This window comes from Arachis duranensis, chromosome 6 (assembly GCF_000817695.3).
Source record: "Arachis duranensis cultivar V14167 chromosome 6, aradu.V14167.gnm2.J7QH, whole genome shotgun sequence".
Classification (NCBI taxonomy): Eukaryota; Viridiplantae; Streptophyta; class Magnoliopsida; order Fabales; family Fabaceae; genus Arachis; species Arachis duranensis.
Window position 1 is genome coordinate 91,486,263 of NC_029777.3, and position 21,979 is coordinate 91,508,241.

General features: G+C 39.5%; 1 protein-coding gene and 1 non-coding gene across 6 annotated transcripts; both read right to left on the reverse strand.

The window, feature by feature from the left end:
- Positions 1 to 223: 223 nt before the first annotated feature.
- Positions 224 to 21,637, reverse strand: LOC107494590 (transcription initiation factor TFIID subunit 2). 5 transcript variants are annotated; one of them, XM_052262563.1, is made up of 11 exons: positions 19,963 to 21,637; positions 19,715 to 19,867; positions 19,481 to 19,564; positions 19,279 to 19,369; positions 19,038 to 19,091; positions 18,499 to 18,567; positions 18,263 to 18,360; positions 18,024 to 18,107; positions 16,267 to 16,492; positions 9,236 to 9,309; positions 224 to 480 (listed from the first exon to the last, which is right to left on the reverse strand). In XM_052262563.1, exons 4-11 carry the CDS (start codon positions 19,366 to 19,368, stop codon positions 240 to 242), a joined length of 936 nt encoding a protein of 311 aa, XP_052118523.1. In that variant the 5' UTR covers position 19,369; positions 19,481 to 19,564; positions 19,715 to 19,867; positions 19,963 to 21,637; the 3' UTR covers positions 224 to 239. The 5 variants fall into 5 exon arrangements, 3 of the variants coding, with proteins under 3 accessions (XP_052118523.1, XP_052118525.1, XP_052118524.1); XR_008010260.1 differs by lacking the exon at positions 224 to 480 and having other exon boundaries at positions 9,241 to 9,309; positions 16,267 to 16,357; positions 16,446 to 16,492; XR_008010259.1 differs by lacking the exons at positions 224 to 480; positions 9,236 to 9,309 and adding an exon at positions 16,070 to 16,188 and having other exon boundaries at positions 16,267 to 16,357; positions 16,446 to 16,492.
- Positions 20,924 to 20,996, reverse strand: TRNAF-GAA (transfer RNA phenylalanine (anticodon GAA)). Its single transcript has one exon. It is a non-coding gene; the product is annotated as a tRNA-Phe (tRNA).
- Positions 21,638 to 21,979: the final 342 nt, after the last annotated feature.

Sequence of the window (21,979 nt, forward strand, 5' to 3'; positions counted from 1 at the left end):
CTTCGCTAAAGTTTTTTTTCCATTGGGTTTTTCTTTAGTAAGGTTTTAACGAGGTATAATCCTAAATGGTCATCTAACGGGGAGTGTTGTGATAAGGATAAAAGATGAGGTGGATGACTATCATTAACATAGGTGTTTGATTTCAATACTGAATGGCTTAACTTTTCAAGGCAATCTTTTCAGAATTAAAGCATTTAAGGGAAAACTAAACTAGACATAGGATTCTCACTAATAAAGGATCATGCAACAGACAACGCAAAATAGCAAAAAACCAGAAAATAACATAGAAAAAGAGAGGAGGAAAAAAATATAAGGAACTCAACCACCTTAGTTATCCTAGCGGTCGCTTTATTCTTCAGGTTGTGCTCTTCCGTGAAGATGATTCGCCTCCCTTTTGGTGCAATAGGAATAAACAGAAAAGCTTTAAGCGAAGCGTCAACACCAAACTTAAATGTTTGCTTGTCCTCAAGCAAAGAAAATCTGAAAACAAAAACAAATAATAAGATGAAAGAAGAATAAAAGGATAAAGGAACAAGAGAGAATTAGGATTGGGAGAGAGAGAAAGAAAATTAAAACTGGGCGGCAAACTAGTATAATTGTGCGGCGCAGGCGACGCGTACACGTGCAGCACGCGTACGCGTGGGGTGCAAAATTTTCTTAATGACGCGTAAGCGTCAGGCACGCGTCCGCGTGCCCTCGGTTTTGTGCGATTTGCGTGAAGCCAGCCACGTGCACGCACAACTCTCTGTTCGCGTGGCTTGGGCACCAATATTTCATACGACGCGTGCGCATCATGCACGCGCACGCGTGGATGGCCATCTATGCAAATGACACGCACGCGTCAGGGACACGTCCGCGTGGTCAAATTTGTGCGTCTAGCATACTTCCAGCCCAAAACCAGTACAAGTTTCTGCCCAAACACATATTTACGTCAAATTTCAAGGTCACGTGTACGCGTCACTGACGCGCATGCGTGGAAGGTGAAAAGTGCAAACGACGTGCACGCGTGGGTTACGCGTACGCATGATGCGGCTTGTGCTGCCAGCATGCTTCCAGCGCTACTCCCGCTCAACTCTCTATCAGATTTTATTTTTCACGCACATGCATATGACGCGTACGCGTCAGCGACGCTTGCGCGTCATGTGCTCTCTTTTTTTTTCCGGTTCCTGTTCTAAAATAGCTACATGATCAGAAAATTAGTAAGAACTCAATAAAAATCAAATAACTAAGAAAACTACTACTACAAAAAACAACTAAGAATGAAAAGGAATGATCATACCATAGTGGGTTATCTCCCACCAAGCACTTTTAGTTAAAGTCCTTAAGTTGGACATGTGGTGAGCTCCTTGTCATGGTGGCTTGTGCTTGTACTGATCTAGGAATCTCCACCAATGTTTGCAATTCCAATGGCCACCGGGATTCCAAACTAGGTGCATAACGCCTTCGAGCAAGTTGAAGCAAGTGACAAGGCCCCAAGAGTGTTGATTGTGGGAACGAATTCCAGGGTCCCAAACCTTGCTTTTACATCCGTCTTCTTGTGGATCACCATTATTCCCACCGGGTGGCAAGCAATCTGAATTCTCACAGAGACATCCAAACAACCTTCTAGACCCATTCAACTGAGCTCTACACCAATCCTTGCACTTCAATTTGGAGCATGCAACTATATTGAACCTTGCTTGATAACTCTTGCCACTAAGCATCTTCCTCTTACTCTTAATGCCACAAAGAGCTCTAAGTTAACCATCCATCTCCAGTAGCCCGTATTCAAGTGGGAAAGTAAGGGGTTAAGGATAGGAATTTTACCCACTTGAATGTTGTATTGGATGGTGATGGCTTTGGAAAAGGTCTTGCAAGCTCCACTCCCTTGTGTTCTTCTTTGAATTTTTCCACTTCTTTGCAAGCTTCCTCAATTTCAACCTCTTCCTCTTGGTAGCTGTCTTCTAATTCAATCTCTTCTTCATTGCTTACCAAAGGCATGGGAGGTTGTGCATCTTCCTCCTTTGTGGGTGCATCTTCCTCCTTTGCTTTTGCATCTTCTTTTTCTTCCATGTGTGAGGATGGAAAGTTCTCTAGTTCACTGGAGTATAAACTCCTTTGATTGATTTCCTCACTTTCTTCCATAGGATCTTGCATTATATCTCTTGGGAAAGAATTTGTTTGCTCCTCTTCCTGTGACTTGATAATTGACTGCACATGTTTCTCTACATTTTTGACACTCGTCTTTATATCATGTAAGAATGCTTTCATGAGAAGCTCAAGATCTGATGGTATTTGAGATGAATAAGGAAATGATGGCTCTTGATATGAATAAGAAGGAGATGATGGCTCTTGATAAGTGTAAAAAGAGGATGGCTCTTGGTATGAATAGGGAGATGGTGGCTCTTGATATGGGTAGAAAGATGATAGTTCTTGATATGGATAGAGAGATAGTGGTTCTTGGTATGGATATGGAGATGGTGATTCTTGATAGTTGGAACATGGAGCACTGAAGTTTCTTTGATTTTGACTTTGCCAACCAAAATTTGGGTAGTTCCCCCATCCACAATAATATGAATCACTACTCGGGTGTGAGTAGTAACCCATGTGATCTCTCTCCATTATTTTTTCTCACCACAAAACACCAAAAAGGATTAAACACACCATGTGGTAAATAGGAAAGTAAAGAAGAAAGAATAGAATTCTAAGAATTAAAATAAGAAAAATCAAAATAAAACTAACTAGGAAACACCAAACTTAATTTCAGAAATTAAAAAAATATTGGTGCTATTTATTTATTAAAATTTTTTTTTCAAAAATTTTTTTTATAAATTTAAATAAAATTAAAACTAAAACGCCTAATCTAAGAAATCAAACAACTGATAGTTGTTAATCACAATCAATCCCCAGCAACGGCGTCAAAAACTTGGTGCGGTATTTTATAACCTACAAACTAACCGGCAAGTGCACCGGGTCATACCAAGTAATACCTTACGTGAGTAAGGGTCGATCCCACGAGGATTGATGGATCAAGCAACAATGATTGATTAATTGGCTTAGTTAGGCAAGCAGAAAAGGGTTTTGAGATATTCAAATGGTTTAAGTTCGAACTCAGAATATCAAAAGGAAAAATAAATAAGTTGGGAATAAAAAATTGAGAAAACAGTTAAGGCTTCAGAGTTATCTATTTTTCCGGATTTATTTTTCTTATTAACTATTTTAATCATGTAAGATTTAATTCATGGCAAACTATGTGTGACTAGACTCTAATTCCTTAGACCTTCCTAGTCTCCTCTAAAATTTATCAACTGCCAATTCCTTGGTCAATTAATTCCAATTAGAGGGTGATGATCAAGTTCCAGTTTATATGCCACAAGAATCCTAATTATCCAAAAATAAGGGGATTATATGTCACGTATCCCGTTAAATACAAAAAAAATTAGAAATTCAGGATAATATGTTTTCAAGCTGTTGTTCAAGTAAAGAGCTTTTCCAAGTTTTACAAGAACTCAAATAGAAAGAGGGTCATACTTCTGTTCCACCCAAATTCATAAAATAAAGAACGAAAACAATTATTGAAATATAAATCAAAACATGAATTAAATTAGAAAGATCAAATGAATCAATCCATACAAATAGACAGAGTTCCTAACCTTAACAATGGAGGATTAGTTGCTCATGGAATGTGGAATGTAAATTTGTATAGAATTCCCTAATGGAATCCCCCTGATGGAATCTCCTAATAGAAGAGAAGTCTCCCATTTTTATAACTAATCCTAATTAATTTAAAATCTAATTTTTAAAATTAAAATAATATCTTTTCCTATTTTAAAATCAAATTTGAATTTAAATCAGAATTAACTAACTACTCCGCGTCTTGTAACGTGGGGACTACTTGACTTCACTGGATCCCCGCCTAATTTGGGTGCTAAAATGGGGCCCAAAAATCACCCCCAGTGTTTTCTGCATGTGGCGCATGTCAGGCGTACGCGTCTGTCACGCGTACGCGTCACTGTGAAATTCTTCAAATCATGCATCTGCATCAGTCACGCGCACGCGTCTCCGTGGAAAGCTCCAAATCACGCATACGCGTCAGTCACGCGTACGCGTCAGTCACGCGTACGCGTCAGTCACGCGTACGCGTCGCTCCTCGCTGCCATCTCCTTTGATTCTTGTGCTGCAGAAACTCCATCAAATTCTGCCGAATACTACCTAAAATAAACAAAATTGTAAAAGACTCAAAGTAGCATCCATATTGGCTAAAAGATAGTTAACTCTTTATTATACTCAATAATTTAGATGCAAATTCACTAGGATAAGATAGGAAAGATGCTCACGCATCACAGCGCCTTTTGAGCTGAGGCGTCGAGGAAGCGGGAGAGGGTGGCTAGTCGTCCAGTCAACCTTTGGATGGTCCTGAGGTTCGCTGGGCTGTTCTTTTCGAAGATAGCTTGACATTTTTCTATGTTGAACTCCACTCCTCATTGTGTGATCATGAAGCCCAAGAATTTCTCCGCCTCCATCCCGAATGTGCACTTTGCCAGGTTGAGCCGCATCCGATGTTTCTCCAGAGTTCTAAGTTTGAGTCTAAGGTCGTCAATAAGCTCTTCACTCGTTTCTATTTTGGCTAGCATGTCGTCTATGTAGTCCTCCATCTTTGTTCCTAAAAGGTTTTTGAAGATATTTGTGTCTAGTCTTTGGTATGTGGCACCCATGTTCTTTGGTCCGAACAGTATGACTGTATAACGGTATGTTCCCTCGGGGGTTGTGAATGTCATTTTTTCCTCATCTGGCTTGTGCATGGGTATTTGGTTGTACTCTAAGTATGCATCCATTAAACTGAGGCTCTGGTGTTCAGAGGCGGCGTCCACCAGGCCATCGATGTTGGGTTGGGGAAAGGCGTCTTTTGGACAAGCTTTGTTCAAGTTTGTATAATTGATGCACAGTTGCAACTTTTCGTTTGCTTTTCTTAGCATCACGACTTTTTCCAGCCAGGTCGCGTAGGATAGTTCCCGGATGAAGCTAGCTTCGAGTAGGCTCTTGACTTGTTTTTTTTTTTAATTTCATTTGCTCGGTCCGAGGAGATTTTCCTTCTTCTTTGGGCTACCGGCTTAGCTTTGGGGTCTATGGCTAGTTTATGAGACATCAGGCCTAGATTTATTCCTGACATATCGGTAGGAGTAAAGGTGAACAAATCTCTATGCTCCTTTAGTAATTCCATAAGTTCCCCTATTAGGTCGGAGGGAAGATTCTTGTTTATGAAGGTGAACTCATCCTTGGTTGTCCTATTTGTAGTTTATCCATGTCTCCTTCTGGCTTTGGTCGGGGTTGATCGTCTTATCAAGCATCTAGGTCAGCTAGGAAAATTCATGCCGCGTCACGAGCTCATTTCTAGAGAGCTAGGCTTGTGTTGTTGCACTCTACTGCGACCTCCCTGTCGCCATGTATGATTTCTAGGATGCCATCATCTTTTTGAAACTTCATGATAAAGAATTTGGTGAATATGGTGGCAGAGTGGTTGTTTATTGTCTTCCTCCTAAGCATGATATTATAAGTCGTAGAGTCCTTTAGAACCATAAACTCGGAGAGTATGATTTTTTCTGGATGTCGGTTCGATAGTGATTGGTAACATTATGGAACTGTCTGGTTTGAGAAAATTGTCTTCGAGTTTGATTACTCTATTACGGTGACTTTGTAGGTTTTCATTTTGGAATCCTAACTTGTCAAAGGCTCCCCTGAAGAAGATGTTGGAGTCGACTCTTGTGTCCACCAATATGCACTTTACCAGTCTAGTCCTAACTCTAGCTGAAATGACGAAGCGGCGGCTTCCTTTGATGTGCAGTCATCGGAGGAGAACGTTATTATTAGTGAGACAGAAGAGGCCCTTTTTTCATCTTTTACAACTAGCACTTGGAGATCATTTTTTAATGCGGATTTGGATTTTTCAGATGCATCTTTCCTTATGATGACGTTTACTATTATGGTCGGGTCAACATCTGGGCTTTCGTAATGTACTGGCCTTTTCGTTCTGGTGACTTTTCCCTTTCAATACTCTTGGGTTATCAAATTATTTTAGCGAACTCGAGGAGTTTTTCGTCCCGAATGGCTTTTTCAACAACATCTTTAAGGTCAAAGCAATCTTGAGTTCTATTCCCGTATCCCCTATGATAGTCACATTATAGGCTTTTGTTGCCGCCTGTGTGCCTTTTCAGTTGTTTGGCCTTTGGAAGGATACCCTACTCAACTATCTAGTGGTGGATTTCGATGACCAGGGCCGACATAGGGGGTATAGTTCGTGAATTTTCCCACTCTAGGCGGCCGACTGGGGGCGGTGGTTTCAAGATGTTCTTTTGGGGCTTCTTTGGGCATCGGCTTATTCTGTGAGGCCGTGTGCCTGTGATGCCGTTTATTGGCTGTCACTACTTGGCTCACTTCTTCGTTGTTTATGTATTCTCTTGCTACATTTTGAATCTCCTACATAGTCCAATCCAATTTGGTTGTGAGGTGCTTCTGAAAATCTTCGTTCATTAGCCCGTTAGTCAGGCACGAATTGGCCACTGAGTTTGTTAGCCCGTCAACTTCCAAGAACTCATTATTGAACCTATCTAGGTATTTTCTTGTGGGTTTGTCCGGTAGTTGGGTGATTCTGAGCAAGTTGATTAGGTGTTTTGCCTTTGTGATCTGTGTGGTAAACTGTGCCATAAATTTTTTAAAGATATCGTCAAAACAGGATATTGAGCTGTTCGAAAGAGCATTAAATCACTTGACAGTTGGGCCAGCCAATGTCACTGAAAAGGCTCTGCACCGAACTGCATGGGCTGTTCCCGCTAGGTTCGTCCTGGCCTCGAAGGCCATTAAGTGCTCTTGAGGATCTTTAGTGCTATCGTACTTCATGTTAATTGGTTTGTCAAAACCTTTTAGCAGCTTGGCCATTAGGATTCTTTTCGGTGAATGGAGTAGTCCCCATTATCATGTGTTCACTTCTTTGGTGTCTCCTTTCATCACCACCACAGTGGCATTCAAATTTATGATATCTATTGCGGTTCCGGCGCCTAGCGTGATGTCGGTTTAGCTACCTCTCATTCCTTTGCTCTCGTCACAACATGGTCCAGGAGACCGCCTCGCTCGTGCGCTCCCATTGATACTATTCTTTAGAGGTGGCCTAGTCTTCTAGGGTCTGCATCTGATGATGGAGCTCCTGAATTATCCGGTTCGCATGTTCTCCCAAGCCATCGATTGTTTTTCCTTTGCGAGATCGGCGATCATCTCCTCACAGCTATTGACCGCTGTGGGTTGGCTGGGCATGGACGACACTGGTTACCTTCCCATGAGTTGAGGGATAGTTGTCCTTCCATGGTCCATGCGTTGGGGGTGGGAGAGTTGGTAGGTTTGGTTCGTGGTGGTGATTTAAAATGTCACTCTTCATGTTCATCCTTCATGCTACCAAGGTTTTGCAAGTCTCCACGGACGGTGCCAATGTATAAGACTTTGCTGGTACGGGTTGATAAAAGGATCGGGGACTCGCTGGTTATGGTGATGATGCGATTGGACCTTTGCAGCGGCGGGGGGTGGTATCTGCAAAGATACTTCACACTCAAGTTAAAATGGGTCTAAGAGGCAGGGATTTAGATATGTGTGTGTGTGTGTGTGTGTGTGTGTGTGTGTGTGTGTGTGTGTGTATGTGTGTGTGTGTGTGTGTGTGTGTAACATACCTGGGGGAGCTCTACCCTTCCCTTTATATAATTTATCTTGTTATCTTATCTTTACAGTTAGCTAAGATAAGAAGAATGCTTGAATTAGAATGTTGGTTAGTAATTCCTGGTTATCTAACTTAAAGTGCTCCCACACTCTTAGGATATAGTGCCCGCCACACTCTTGGGATATAGTGCCCGACACACTCATGGGATATAGTATTTGGCACACTTTACAACACAGAAAAATGATGCAACAAAACAAAGAAGAACATACAGTCACATTTCACATTCATAATCATTGTCTTCATAATCACTTTCAATCATTCTTCTTCCTTATTTCGTACCCAGAGCAAGTGGACAACGCCACTGCATCTTGCCCGGTCTCATATATCTCAATCGATCTCATCATATCTCATTCAAAGTTCATAATTAACTCAGTTCTCTTTATTCTTCTTTCTCATAGCCAACCTCATCATCAAACACCTCTCAACTCAACCGCATTTCATTACTATTATAATTATCTTCATTATTTACTTCTTATTCAACATTACCATCGCCTTATTAATTCAGATAACACTTTACAAAACCCTCCCAAGTATCTCCTCAAATTATTTAACAGACTCATCACCGTTCTAATACTTAAAGACTCACTAACGGACTTTAAACAAGTGTAAAAGAGGTTTCGAAAGATAGAGGACTAACAAAACATTCAAAACCTCATTTTTGCTTAAACAATGGGGGCTCGCGTCATGTGCGTACTCTCACATACGCGAGTTTTCAAAATTGGATTCCGCGTACACAGGCCTTGTCCCGCGTATGCGAGATTACAAAACAATGAGCATAGCTCGCGTCGTACGTGCAAGTCGTGTATTTTCTTTACAAAACTTTGATTTTTACAAACTTTAAACGATTTTGAAGCTCTTGAGATTATCTTTAATTTGAAATAAATTTCATTCAAATCCAAAACTTGAGAGTCAAGTTATGATCCGTCGAAATTTGTTAAAAATCTATTTTTACCAAAAGAGTTCAAAACCTCTATTTTTTAAACTCTCAATTTCAAAACCAAAGTTTACACCTTAAAACAACTTCAAATACACTCAAATAAATTACCTAACCATTTCATTCCTTCCACAATCTCTCAATACTCAATTTTATCAATTTTTCCCATAATTAATAGCCAACAACAACATAGTTCATTAATAATTCATAGCACCACATCTCCACATTCATTGCTCAAACTCATAATTCTCATCATTAAACACATTCTGTATCACAACCTCACCAACCATCATCAAGACTCATATCACATCATTATTATCAACAATTTTTCGTATAATTCACACACACACACACACACATACATATATATACATTAACTCCATCATACATATCATGCATCAACTTTATATATACACTTTACCTACACAACTCATCACACTCATAGGTACATACATATAATCCATCAAGTTCAACAACTCAACACATTCAAGCTTATCCTATAGTCATTTAACCAAAATTTTCACGCAACATTATATATTAACTATGAGAAACTAAAACCATACCTTGGCCGATTCCTCCACAATGTGGAAGCACCTAACATCAAGCTTCCAAGACTCCGAATCAATTCCAATAAGCTCTAATTTGCCAATTCAACACCAAATTCAACACAATTCAATCTATTTTCATGAAATTCACCAAATTAATAACTAGGGTTCACATAATTGAATAACTGCAAGTGTTTAGAGTTTTCTTATCTTACCCAGAGATTAATTAGACAACACCTTATACTTATCTACCGCTAAAGTACTCTTAGACCATCAAAATTATAAAATCTCTCAATACCAAAGACTCAAATCACAAAACTGAAAAGGGAGAACTGGCCACAAAATTAGAATTTTCTTACCAAATTGTTGGGTCTGTTTTATAGAGAATTCCGAGACGAATACGTGACTGTTGACGGATCCTCAATTGGAGGGCCATAAGGATGATTTGGACATGGAAATTGGGTGATGGTTAGTGTTCATACCCTGGGTTGAGCTAGACAATCCAGGTCAAACGAAAATAGGAAACGGCCGACCTCTTATAAGGTTGGTTGTCACCGACCTCTTTCTAAAGAGCTCGGCCAAAATCACCATAGAGGCCCAAACAAATAAGGCGAGCCGAGCTGGAGAAAGACTAAACGACCGACCTCTTCAGGTTGGGTCGCCACCGACCTCTTCTCAAAGAGTTTGGCCAAATCACAGAGGAGCCCAAAGCAGGCCCAAACAAAGCAACACAACCCAAATCTAAAGGCAGCCAAAGTCTAGAAAGATAAGGGCGGTTCTCCTTAAAGATAAGATGACTTCACTCAAAGATAAGATAAGATAACTAACTTATCTCGAAAGAAATGTCACTTCTCACTACTATAAATACATTGGAACACCCAGGTATGACTCACTCTCTGATTCTACACAAAATCCTACCTAAAGCATGTGCTAACTTAAGCATCGGAGTCTCCTGCAGGTACCACCACCCTCTGGTGACGAAGGATCAGCAACACCGCCAAATCCAACAAGTCGAACACGACAGCTCCGACCACCAGATCCAACAAATCGGATGCAACAGCTCTGGCCGCCACCGCAAATCTCGTCTGAGATCGACCTATAATTTCAGGTAACCCTCGGAACATTAGCACCGTTGCCGTGGAACCTGGAAGTCATCCCATGATCACGGCGGACAACCTTGACAATGACCACGATTCTGATTTGGAAAACAGGATGCCACATAAGAACACGGACATCACACCGAAAGATACATCTCAACCAAACGGAGACACACATTCTCCAAATACAGAAATTTTAGATGCCCTCCGAGAACAGCAAGACCGTCTCAAACAGCTCGAACAAGAAGTCGAACACCAGTGCAAAGCCGAAAGAGACCTTCAGAGGGAAACAAGACGATGCCGAGAGCTAGAGGACAAGCTCCTAAAGCTCGAGGCCGATCTCAAATCCAAAACCATTTGATCCAATCAGGAAGATAGCTCGCACAAGGACCGATATCTATTCACCAAAGAGATCATGAAAACAAAAGTCCCAAAGGACTTCAAAGCTCCTGACATGACCCCCTACGACGGTACATCCGATCCAACCCATCATCTCAGCAATTTCAGAAGTAGGATGTATCTTACTGATGCCTCAGACGCCATTTGATGCAAAGCATTCCCAACTACTCTGACCAAAACGACAATAAAGTGGTTCGACAGTCTGTCGCCAAGATCAATAGCAAGCTTTGATGATCTCGCCAAAAAGTTCCTAGCCAGATTCTCCATCCAAAAAGACAAAGACAAACACTCCCCGAGCCTATTAGGGATCAAGCAAGGAGATCAAAAAAGGCTCCGCAACTACATGGATAAATTCAACAAGACATGTCTGAGCATACAAAGTCTGCCAACAGAAGCAGCCATCATGGGTCTCATCAATGGTCTACGAAAAGGACCCTTTAGCCACTCCATATCAAAAAAGCATCCAACAACTCTGAACGAGGTACAAGAACGGGCAAAGAAGTATATCAACATGGAGGAGAACTCTCGACTGGGAGAAAATTCAAAATCTGGATTCTCTTACCCTCCTCGGAACAAAGACAAAGAGTCCAGGAAAAAAGAAGATCAGCCTACTGAAAAACTTAGAAAATACCACAACTACACTCCGCTAAGAGTATCCCTTGTAGATGTATACAGGGAGATATGCAACACAGAGAAGATCCCGCCACCTCGCACAATCAAACACAAAAGAGGAGGGGAAAATCGGACGAAGTACTGTGAATACCACCGAATCTACGGACATTCTACCAATGAGTGCTTCGACCTTAAGAATGTCATAGAGAAATTGGCAAGAGAATGGCGACTAGATCGGTACCTAGCCAATAAAGCAGAGGAACCGAGAAAAAGAAGAAGAGATGAAGAGGTCGGACGAGTTGAACGCCCACCTCACACCCCCGAGAGACATGTTCATATGATAAACAGAGGATTCGCAGGAGGAGGGATCTCTAAACCATCTCGCAAAAGACACCTTAAAGAGGTATATCATGTCGGAGAATGGGGTAGGTCACCCGACCTCCCCACTATTACCTTTACCCAAGAGGACGCAACATGCATCATTCCGGGGCATGACGATCCTATGGTCATCACCATCATACTGGCCAATGCAAATCTCCACCGAACATTGGTAGACCAAGGGAGCTCCGTAGACATCTTGTTCAAAAACGCCTTCGACAAGCTCGGTCTACAAGAGAAACAGCTCAAAGCGTACCCAAATAGCTTGTTCAGACTAGGGGACACCCCAATTCAACCACTAGGATACATCTCTCTGTATACAACTTTTGGAAAAGAAACCCGGTCAAGCACACTAAGCATAGACTACATTGTAGTCGACGTGAGCTCAGCTTATAACGCCCTTATAGGTCGGACAACATTGAACCAACTCGCCATGGTAGTCTCCACTCCACATCTATGCATGAAGTTCCCAACTCCAGAAGGGATCGCCACAGCAAAAGGAGATCAAAAGCTCGCATGACGCTGTTACAACGAAAGTATGAACCTTAAAGGAAACCCCAGCGGGAAAGAAATCAACACCATCGAACTAGGGGGAGTTCGAGCTCGCGAAGAATTTCGTCCACAACCCGAAGGTGAGACCGAATAAGTCCAGATCGAGGATACTCGGTATAAAACAACAAACGTAGGGGCAACTTTGAAAGGAGACTTAAAGGAGCTACTGGTACAATTCCTAAAGGATAATACCGACCTCTTCGCATGAAAGGCAGCAGACATGCCCGGCATAGATCCCGAGCTAATGTGCCATAAGCTGGCAGTATACCTCGGATCTCGGCCTGTGCAACAGAAACATCAAAAGTTCAGACCAGAAAGATCCCAAGCTGTGGAAGAGCAAGTGCAAGCTTTACTGGAGGCAGGGTTCATAAGAGAGATCAAATACCCATTATGGCTAGCCAACATTGTCTTGGTGAAGAAGTCAAATGGCAAGTGGAGAATGTACACTGACTACACCGACCTCAATAAGGCCTACCCAAAAGATCCCAACCCGCTCTCAAACATAGATACTCTATTGGATGCCTCTTCCGGATATAAGTACCTTTCCTTTATGGACGCCTACTCAGGATACAACCAAATCCCGATGTACCCACCTGATCAAGAGAATACCTCATTCCTAATCCCAAAGGCGAACTATTGCTATATAGTTATGCCCTTTGGACTAAAGAACGCAGGAGCTACCTACCAAAGACTGATGAACAAAGTATTTACTGACCATATCGGGAAACTCATGGAGATTTACGTAGATGACATTCTGGTAAAAACACAAAATGAGGAATTATTGTTGTTCGACCTCACCAAAGTGTTCGACACCATAAGAAAGCATGGTATGCGACTCAATCCCGCAAAGTGCACCTTCGAGGTAGAGGCTGGAAAATTCTTGGGCTTCATGCTCACACAAAGAGGAATCGAGGCGAACCCAGATAAATGTCGGGCTATACTCAACATGAAAAGTCCGAGCTGTGTCAAAGAGGTACAACAGCTCAACGGAAGACTGGCATCCCTGTCTAGGTTTCTAGCTGGGTCAGCCATAAGATCTCTCCCATTTTACGCAACATTAATGAAGAGAAAGAGGTTTGAATGGACATCAGAGTGCGAGCAAGCATTCCAAGATTTTAAAAAATTCTTGGGGCAACCATCCATTCTTACCCGACCACGGGAAAGAGAAGCACTCATATTATACCTCGCAGTGAGAAGTCGGGCAATAGCCTCAGCACTAGTCAGAGAAGACGAAAGTGGACAACAACCCATCTACTTCATCAGCAAAGCTCTATAAGGGGCCGAACTAAACTATCAAAAGATAGAAAAGTTCGCCTACGCTCTCATACTCACTTCCCGATGACTCCACCCATACTTTCAAGCTCACACTATCAAGGTTCGGACCAACCAACCCATAAAAGGCATTCTACAAAAGACAGACTTAGCTAGAAGAATCCTACAGTGGGCAGTTGAATTATCCGAATTTGATCTTCAATATGAAGCTCGGACAGCCATCAAATCACAGTATCTGGCCGACTTCATTACCGAGTACACTGATACCCCGGGAACTCCTACAAAATGGAATCTCTACGTGGACAACTCTTCAAACAAAACCGGGAGTGTCGCAGGTGTGATAATAGAAAGCGATCAGGGAACCCAAATCGAACTCTCACTAAAGTTTGAGTTTCCTGCTTCAAATAATCAGGCTGAATACGAGGCGTTACTAGCTGGTTTGAGGCTGGCTAAGGAGGTAGGAGTTCAACAGCTTACCATCTTCAGCGATTCACAAGTAGTTACCTCACAAATAGAAGGGAGCTACCAAACTAAGGACCTTACCATGAAGAAGTATCTGGACAAAACAAGAGAACAGCTCGGACAGATCGGAAAATATGAGGTCCAACATATACCTCGAGAACGGAATGCACGAGCAAATGCACTTTCAAAACTAGCCAGCACCAAACTAAGGGGCAACAACAAAAGCCTCATTTAAGAAACATTGCAAAATCCATCAATCTCAGAAGAAGAAAAGGTCCTAACCATATAAAGTCAAGATCAAGGATGGATGATTTCCATAATCAACAACCTCAAGTCTGAAACACTCCACCACAGAAGAGTCACCTTTCAAACTTACTTACGGAATTAAGGCAATGATCCCAATGGAGATAGAAGAAGGATTCCCCAGAATGATCCTCTACAATGAAGAGGCCAATTCCCAAATTCAAAGGGAGGAGCTCGACCTACTTCCAAACGTCCGAGAAAGAGCTCGGATTAGAGAGGAAGCGCTAAAGCGTCGAATGGTTTTAAGGTATAATCAGAAGGTAGTCCAGCGAAGTTTCGCCACCAATGATCTCATCCTAACCCGAAACAACATCGGAGCAGGTCGGTCAGGAGAAGGGAAGCTAGCGACTAATTGGAAAGGACCATACCAAGTTGTAGAAGTACTGGAAAAATGTTACTATAAGGTGTTCGACCTTGAAGGGCGAGAGCTACCAAGGTCATGGCATGCCTGTAACCTAAGAAGCGCCAGGCCGAGACCTAAAAAACTGCCCTACCTAGAAGGGTAAGCACTCACTTGATATACTCTTATATCTCTATCTCTTATTATTATTTTAAAAGTTCCTAGATTCCCTAAAAATTTTTCTACCAAAACGCATTAATCTAAGCTCACAAAACGCAAAAATTCATCATCCGATTACAAAGAGGTCGGCAAGGTGAAAACCAAATTCATCGTCCGATTACAAAGATGTCGGCAAGGTGAAAGCGTAGAACCATATTAATGCAAGAAATTATAAAAAGTAACCATAGAAAGCGACCTGACGAGGTCTGACTAAAAATGGATTACTAAAAATAACTTGAGAAGACCCGACAGAGAAGTCAGACCAGTGAAAAGATCACTAAAAAGGGGACAAAGACATTTTGCAAAGGCCAAAGAAAGGCCAGGAATGATTTGCTGAAAGGTACGAAGTCTTGAAAAAGACACTACTTAAAAAGCAAACGCACAAAGCCAAAACGGCGCTAAAAAGTCTTCCAAACAAACTATAAAGAAAAGGTTTCTCCTCAAAACACTACCTAAAAAGTTATTGGAATATGACTAAAAATCCCGGACAGTAAAGCCAGACAGGTCGACGTCAACTAAAGAAGAGGCGCAACCCAATGAAACAAGTACGACTTCGAGAAAAGAACAAGTCAAAAGCCAAAAAGGTTGAAAACAACTTAAGGCTCAAAAGTGCTTAGCTAAAAAGGGAACAACTCCGCTCAAAGAAGGCACGATCTCAAAACAGGGCTACAAATGTCGTTCGAAACTAATCCAGGGCCACAAAAGTCATTCGAAACTAAAAAAGTTCTATGTAAAGAACACTAAAAAGTTATCGGACAAGTCACTAAAAGCCCGGACACCAAGCCGCAAAGATAATTTTGCCAAAAGTAAAGGGTTGACAAGTAACAACTCAAAGCAAGGCATGATCCAAAAGGCAAAAGGAAAGTAAATGAGCCTTCAAAGTCCTCGCACATTCCCAAAAAAGCGCAAACGCGCGCTACAATTAAAAAAGAAAGAAAGAAACGCTTCCCATTCAAGCAGAAGCAATCCCAACAAGATTTATACAAGAGATCGACCAAAAAGCGAATGCTCGAACACGACTTCCCAAAAGGGTCGAAGTCTAAAAGGCACGACCTTAAGGGGAAGATCGAACTTGAGTAGGGGCACTGTTCACACCCTGGATCGAGTTAGACGATCCAGGTCGGACGAAGACAGGAAACGGCCGACCTCTTATAAGGTTGGTCGTCACCACCTCTTAAGGAAGGCTCCTCCTGAACGTATTTGATAAATAGAAGTAATGCTGCATCAATGCCTTTCAAGTGGAATTCAAGATCAAGGAGGGCTCTGCTGGCTTCAATGCGAACTTGCCACATTGCCTTCAAATCCTTAAAAGGCTTCACAATTTCATACACACGATCCTGTCGAAATTTCAAGTGTTAAATATTTTCAGTCCTCCTTTGGATAAAAAAAGTGAAGAGTAATAAGAAAACACTTACAAAAGGAATGAACCCTGACAGCTTTAGAGCAATCTGAGCCAATGTCCGGATACAACTGATAGTCAATATTCCATTGTAGCTAGGCATGAGGCTGGCACAAAATACTTTAAGAATGTAAAATATCCTTAAAAGTAACATGGATAAATCCAACCTACTCATAAAGAGATGTGGCATTCTACCACAGCCGGTCAATGCGTTTAAGAAGTGATGCCAATAGAAGGATACTCTGTTATCAAGAAGTCAGAAAAGAAGAAATTGTTAAAATTAACTAGCCTAATGTTTACAGATATTATTAGGAAAAAAAGTGAGAGCCATGAAAGATCAACAATAATGCACACACTAAGTCGATCAACCTATGCAATGATTATTAGTGTTCATTTGCGAATTCTGATTCCAACTATAAACTAAAAGCGAGGATTATTCTGGAAAAGAAACTAATTTGGGATAAACTATACTTGAATAAAGTGTTTGTTTGGGCACCATTATTTTGATAAAAAAAAATTTTTTCAATGAAAAAAATCTTTTTTTATTTTTTAGCATGTTTGGCAAATTTCGAATAGTAAAAGTAAAAGCACTAGAAAAATCAGAAAAATATTTTTTTTTGAAAAGTTGTAATTTACATCTTTTTTTAAAAGATATTTTTTCCTTAAAAAAAAGATGTTTTTCATGTAATGAATAAACAAAAAAGTACTTTTATATTGTTATATCCAAACATAATTGATAGATAAAAATTTTTTTTGTATAAGATATCCAAACATAAAATTACTTTTACTTTTCCATAAGATCTTTTAAAAAAAGATAACTTGAAAAAAAAATCTTTTCTTAGAAGCTCACCCAAACAAACCTAAAAAAAAAATAAAATGCTTCGATAAAAAGAAATAAATTATGGTCCAAAATTATAGTTTTAAGCTAAAAATAATACCTCTAATAATGGTAAGGAATTTTTTGAAAAATTTAATTATAAGCAAAAGCTAGTTATTTTAGAATTATGATATTTTTATTACCAAACTAAATAAGTATCAAATCTTATGAAATATAAACAAATAGTTTCTTTTCCTTTAATGTATTATGCAACTTTTTTCACACCCCACTACAAGATTACTTTAAACTTAATATTTTAAAACAATAATTGATTTTCACGCAAACAATAGAAGTGCTTAAGTTTATAGATAGTAAAAGTAACAAATGATACGATGTAAGCTCAACTAATCCAAACAGGTAATCATGGAAGTGCAAGAGTAACAGTCCATGAACCTGTTTCCCAAATTCCCAAGAATTAGAAGATTTGTCCCATTCCAATTAAAGATTTTTCCTTTTTATCTATTGTCTCTATAAAATAGAATAATTGAAAGACAGGATCTTGTAATAGATCAATGATGAGATGCACTTAGCAAGTGTGGATATTACAACATTTTTAACATAATCCCTTAGCTAAACCAGCAATACTTATCATTGTTGTTTAAGCCTAGTTTAATTAAAAAATATACATGATCGTATTGGATGAAATCCCATCATATGAAATATTAAAACTCCACAAACGGTTCAGACTAGGCTAGAGTAAAACCATGACAATAATAGAGCAGTAACAAATCTCAACTGTTCATAAATTAAATAACTTTGAAAAATAAATTGACATGGGCTTAATCCTTACCCACATCTGTACTGGTTGATTAAAATGAATCTCAGCAAGGTAAAGATGTCAGAAACTAAAAAACAAAATAAGAAATAAAAAATATAAAAAAGGGAACCCAAGATACCTGGAGCGTACATCCATGGAAGGTACATCACCATTATCATCAGAACCATCTAGTTTTAGACCTTTCTTAGGCTTCTGAAAACGTCTAGCAGCAAGTAAAATCTCATCAGAATATTCTTCCTTTTATTATAGGAAAATCTCATCCTTAGCAATAGCAAACAGTAACTCATCAGAATATGAATAAAGGAATCATAGCGAAAATGAAATATAAAAAGGAATAAGTGAATCATTATTTTATACCTTAAAATAGGGCATCCACATGAACCAACCCACCGAGGGAAGAAATCTTTAAGAAATGGTCGTTCAAGATTTCCAACCTTATTGGCAAAATGCCGAAACTGCATATCAAAACATACCAGTATACTAAATTCAACTGACCTAGAACTCATTATTTGTAAATGAAGTAATCTTTAAACACATCTAAATCTAGAAAAGGTTTTTAGAATTTCATGGTTTAATGTACCAGAAGCAATTACCTCCTTAGTACTAAGAGTCTTCACAGAACGTGTTTCATCTTGAGCACGAGAAACTACTGTTTGCAAAATCTGAAAATTTTTAAACAAACAGAAACAGTAATAGTAATCGTCAAACCTCTCATTCAATATTAAAAAATTAAAACAAAAGCTAAAAAAGATGCAGATTATGAATAATGGGAGGTGAGAAATGCAAGGAACTACAAGTAAAGATAAAAGGTCACCGTGGACACACAACCTATCCTAGCTTATATATAACTTCAGGACATATGCATACTGATTTCATCTGTTTCAGTATTTTACTACAAACATCCACACAAGCTCTTCTTTTGGGTGAAATCTTTTGAAAATGATCTATGTTGTGGGCAAGCAGGCCTTCAGCAAGATCCCATCCCCCCAGACTAGGAAGGCACATGGGTAGTGTTTATTGGGGAGAGCTGCTCCGGGCAACTATATCGGGTCAAGTACTATGGAATATGGTAAAACATAATGAGTAAAGCACTATTCAGAAGCACAAGTTGAGAAATGCCAAGGAATCTCACTCTACGGAAAGATTCAAGACCCATCTGCTTTTCCAGCATCTGAAGAATTGCCACCTGAACAAAATATGAAGCATGTGTTACAATACTAAACAATCAAACACAATGTTGTATTGGTGAAATGCTATATGATTAAACGGGATTAAAGTGTGTATTTTCATTAATTGTCTTGTCTCAGCTCAATATGCTAGGTAAATAAATTAGCCTTTGTACAGATCAGACTATCCCAAAAGTTAACACAAACCTTGTATCTACAATACCGCGCCTCATTATTACCCAAATATTTCTTAATAAAAAATCTGTCAAGAAACCAAAAAGCCCGTCCAAAAGCCATTCTGAAAATAAGCATTCAACCATAAGTTGGAGAAAACAGGTTTTCTACAAAATTGACAAAGAATCAAAAACTGAACAAGCAATAGGACAATATTTAGTAAGTACTAAGTTACCATCACTGGTCCCTCGGGAGTGATATATACACCAAACCATTGTCTTGCAAGAGCATATGCAAGTTTTATCCTTGTATCAATAGTCTGTCAGAACAAACACTAGTGCTGATCAATAAGCATGCAAAACAGCCAAACTTCATGCAGGAAATTCACGTGTGAAAGGAAAAACAGTTCACCATTCAAAAGAATCTGATTAAAAAAAAAGGAATAAAAGAAGTATAATAGTAAGCTAACCTGGTCGATAAGCTTTTCATAAAACAAAACTTGAGAACTAAATATATTCATAGATGCTCCTAAACTCATTGAAGAAACTGCCATGTCTGGCTCTATGAAAACTTGTTTATAAGAGTTAAATGGAAGTCTCCAGAAAGATAATCCTTATAGCAGCTGCTTGCCAATAAAATAAAAACATCCAATCATTATACAAATTAAAAAACTATATATATTTCAGGCAAGAAAATTGCAAGTATTGCAAGTTAAACCTGAAGGCGCTATGAAAATATTCCACTGTATTCCGCATCTTTGACAGATTAGGTAGCAAACACATGTGATATAAGACTGAATTGGTGATCAGGAAGAATTTCAAATGGGGCTACAGCCAAAGATATCCACCTTGCAGCAACTGGAACATCCAATTTATATACATATGTTTTCCGAGGAGGATTATCCTTGCTTAAAACCTGAACAAGAAAGGAGATTCAAACATACAAATTTAACAGTGCAACGCATACAAGATAGAGATAGTTTCTTCAAACAAAGGAAGACAATTTCGAGTGAAATCTAGGAAGAAGGGATCATCTAAAACATAAAAGGTCAGAGAACAGGGTATCATGTATAGTTATCTCATTGAATGAACTAGCAGTTTGTCTTTTCTTTTCCATTCTGTCTATTAATTGGAGAATTTTCGGATGCGATAGTTTTGGAGAAATGAAGAGAGAGAAAGTGTGTGTGATAGAGAGAGAGAGAGAGACTAAGTGAGAGAATCTGAATCTGTATTACGATTATTGTTACTTTGTCTTGTGCTCGGTTCACTCTATATATAAAAGTACAGCTCAGGGGCAGAGAAGTCATTCCAATCTTAAGTTAGTTTCACTTTCTCTAACTGATCTAATTCTGAACTGCCTACACCTTCTAGAACTAAGGCTCAGCTCACTCAATTATGATGTAAGGCTTTTTTACAATTTTAATCATTGTAGTTCTGGTCTAAGGTAGCATCAACCAAAGAAAAATATCAACAGAAATAACATTCTTTTCCATCAATTGTTGGAGAAAACGAAATCTCACTTTCCCCTTTTATTTGTGTGTCATGGAAGCTGTACACAGAGTGTTAAGCTGCTTCATAATATTGTGAAAGCTAAATGTGATCTTCAAAGGCAAGAGAAAAATCATGAAACTAAAAAAGGCATGCCCCATAGGAACCACAGTTTAATAAATCCTCAACCCTGCGGTGAGCATGGATTGAACATGCAACCTTCAGATCTTCAATCTGACGCTCTCCCAACTAAGCTATCACCGCAATTAAGGCACCACCAGCAGTGCAGGGTTGTATTCTGAGTGAAGGTAACCCATAAATCATACACCACCCAGAGTTATACCATGATGACGATTTGTTTAGAACATATTATCCCAAGAAAAAGGAAAACAAGAAAGAAGAAAGAATGAAGGTTGTACTCAATCCAATCCAAATAGGAAGAGGAGAAAAATGAAAATCTGTAGTCTCAATCCTCAGATTTTTTATATCAGGCAATCCACAATCCAACATATACGATTACATGCATCTGATGACAGATTATAGTTCCTTCTTAAAGCTGAAATTCCATCTTAAAGCTATTTCAAGAATCTAATAAACAAATATTGAAAGGTTGGAGAACCACAATTACAAAACAAAGTTCCAGCAGCATATTTCCCTGTCGTACCAGACACATCATAAAATTCAACGCAATTAGGTTGCGGAAAAGTGTCCCCACTCATCACCGTATGAATGGAAGAAACAATTCCAACACCTAATGATAACCAACTACTATCATATGTACTTAAGTTTATCCCATTTTACAAATCTTAGGTTCTTTCAATGAAGCCTACAACTATGGCAACAAAGCCTTTTTTCAACTAGGTAGGTACAGGTGACTACATAAACTAGATGACGTCTTTTGTGTCCTAGCACTGAAAGTCAACTTGATTAAAAACTGAACAGTCATGAATTTTTGTCCTTATACTCACATCTCTGCCAATGACTCAAAGTAATTGACTTTGCTGCATACTGTGTGGGTCTACACTCTCACAAAATTCACCAATGCATGTCCATTAAACATTCTTAATAATACTCCTCAGATGATGTTTATTCCTAGAATTTGTTTGATCATAGTCATATTCCTTTCCATTGTAACCATATTTCATATGCAGATAATAATACTGAGTTCTTGGAGGTTGAAACTGGCATCGTGAAAAGCTTTCAAGGACTCCATTTCCCTTGACCCAAATGAAACACTTGCAGATTGG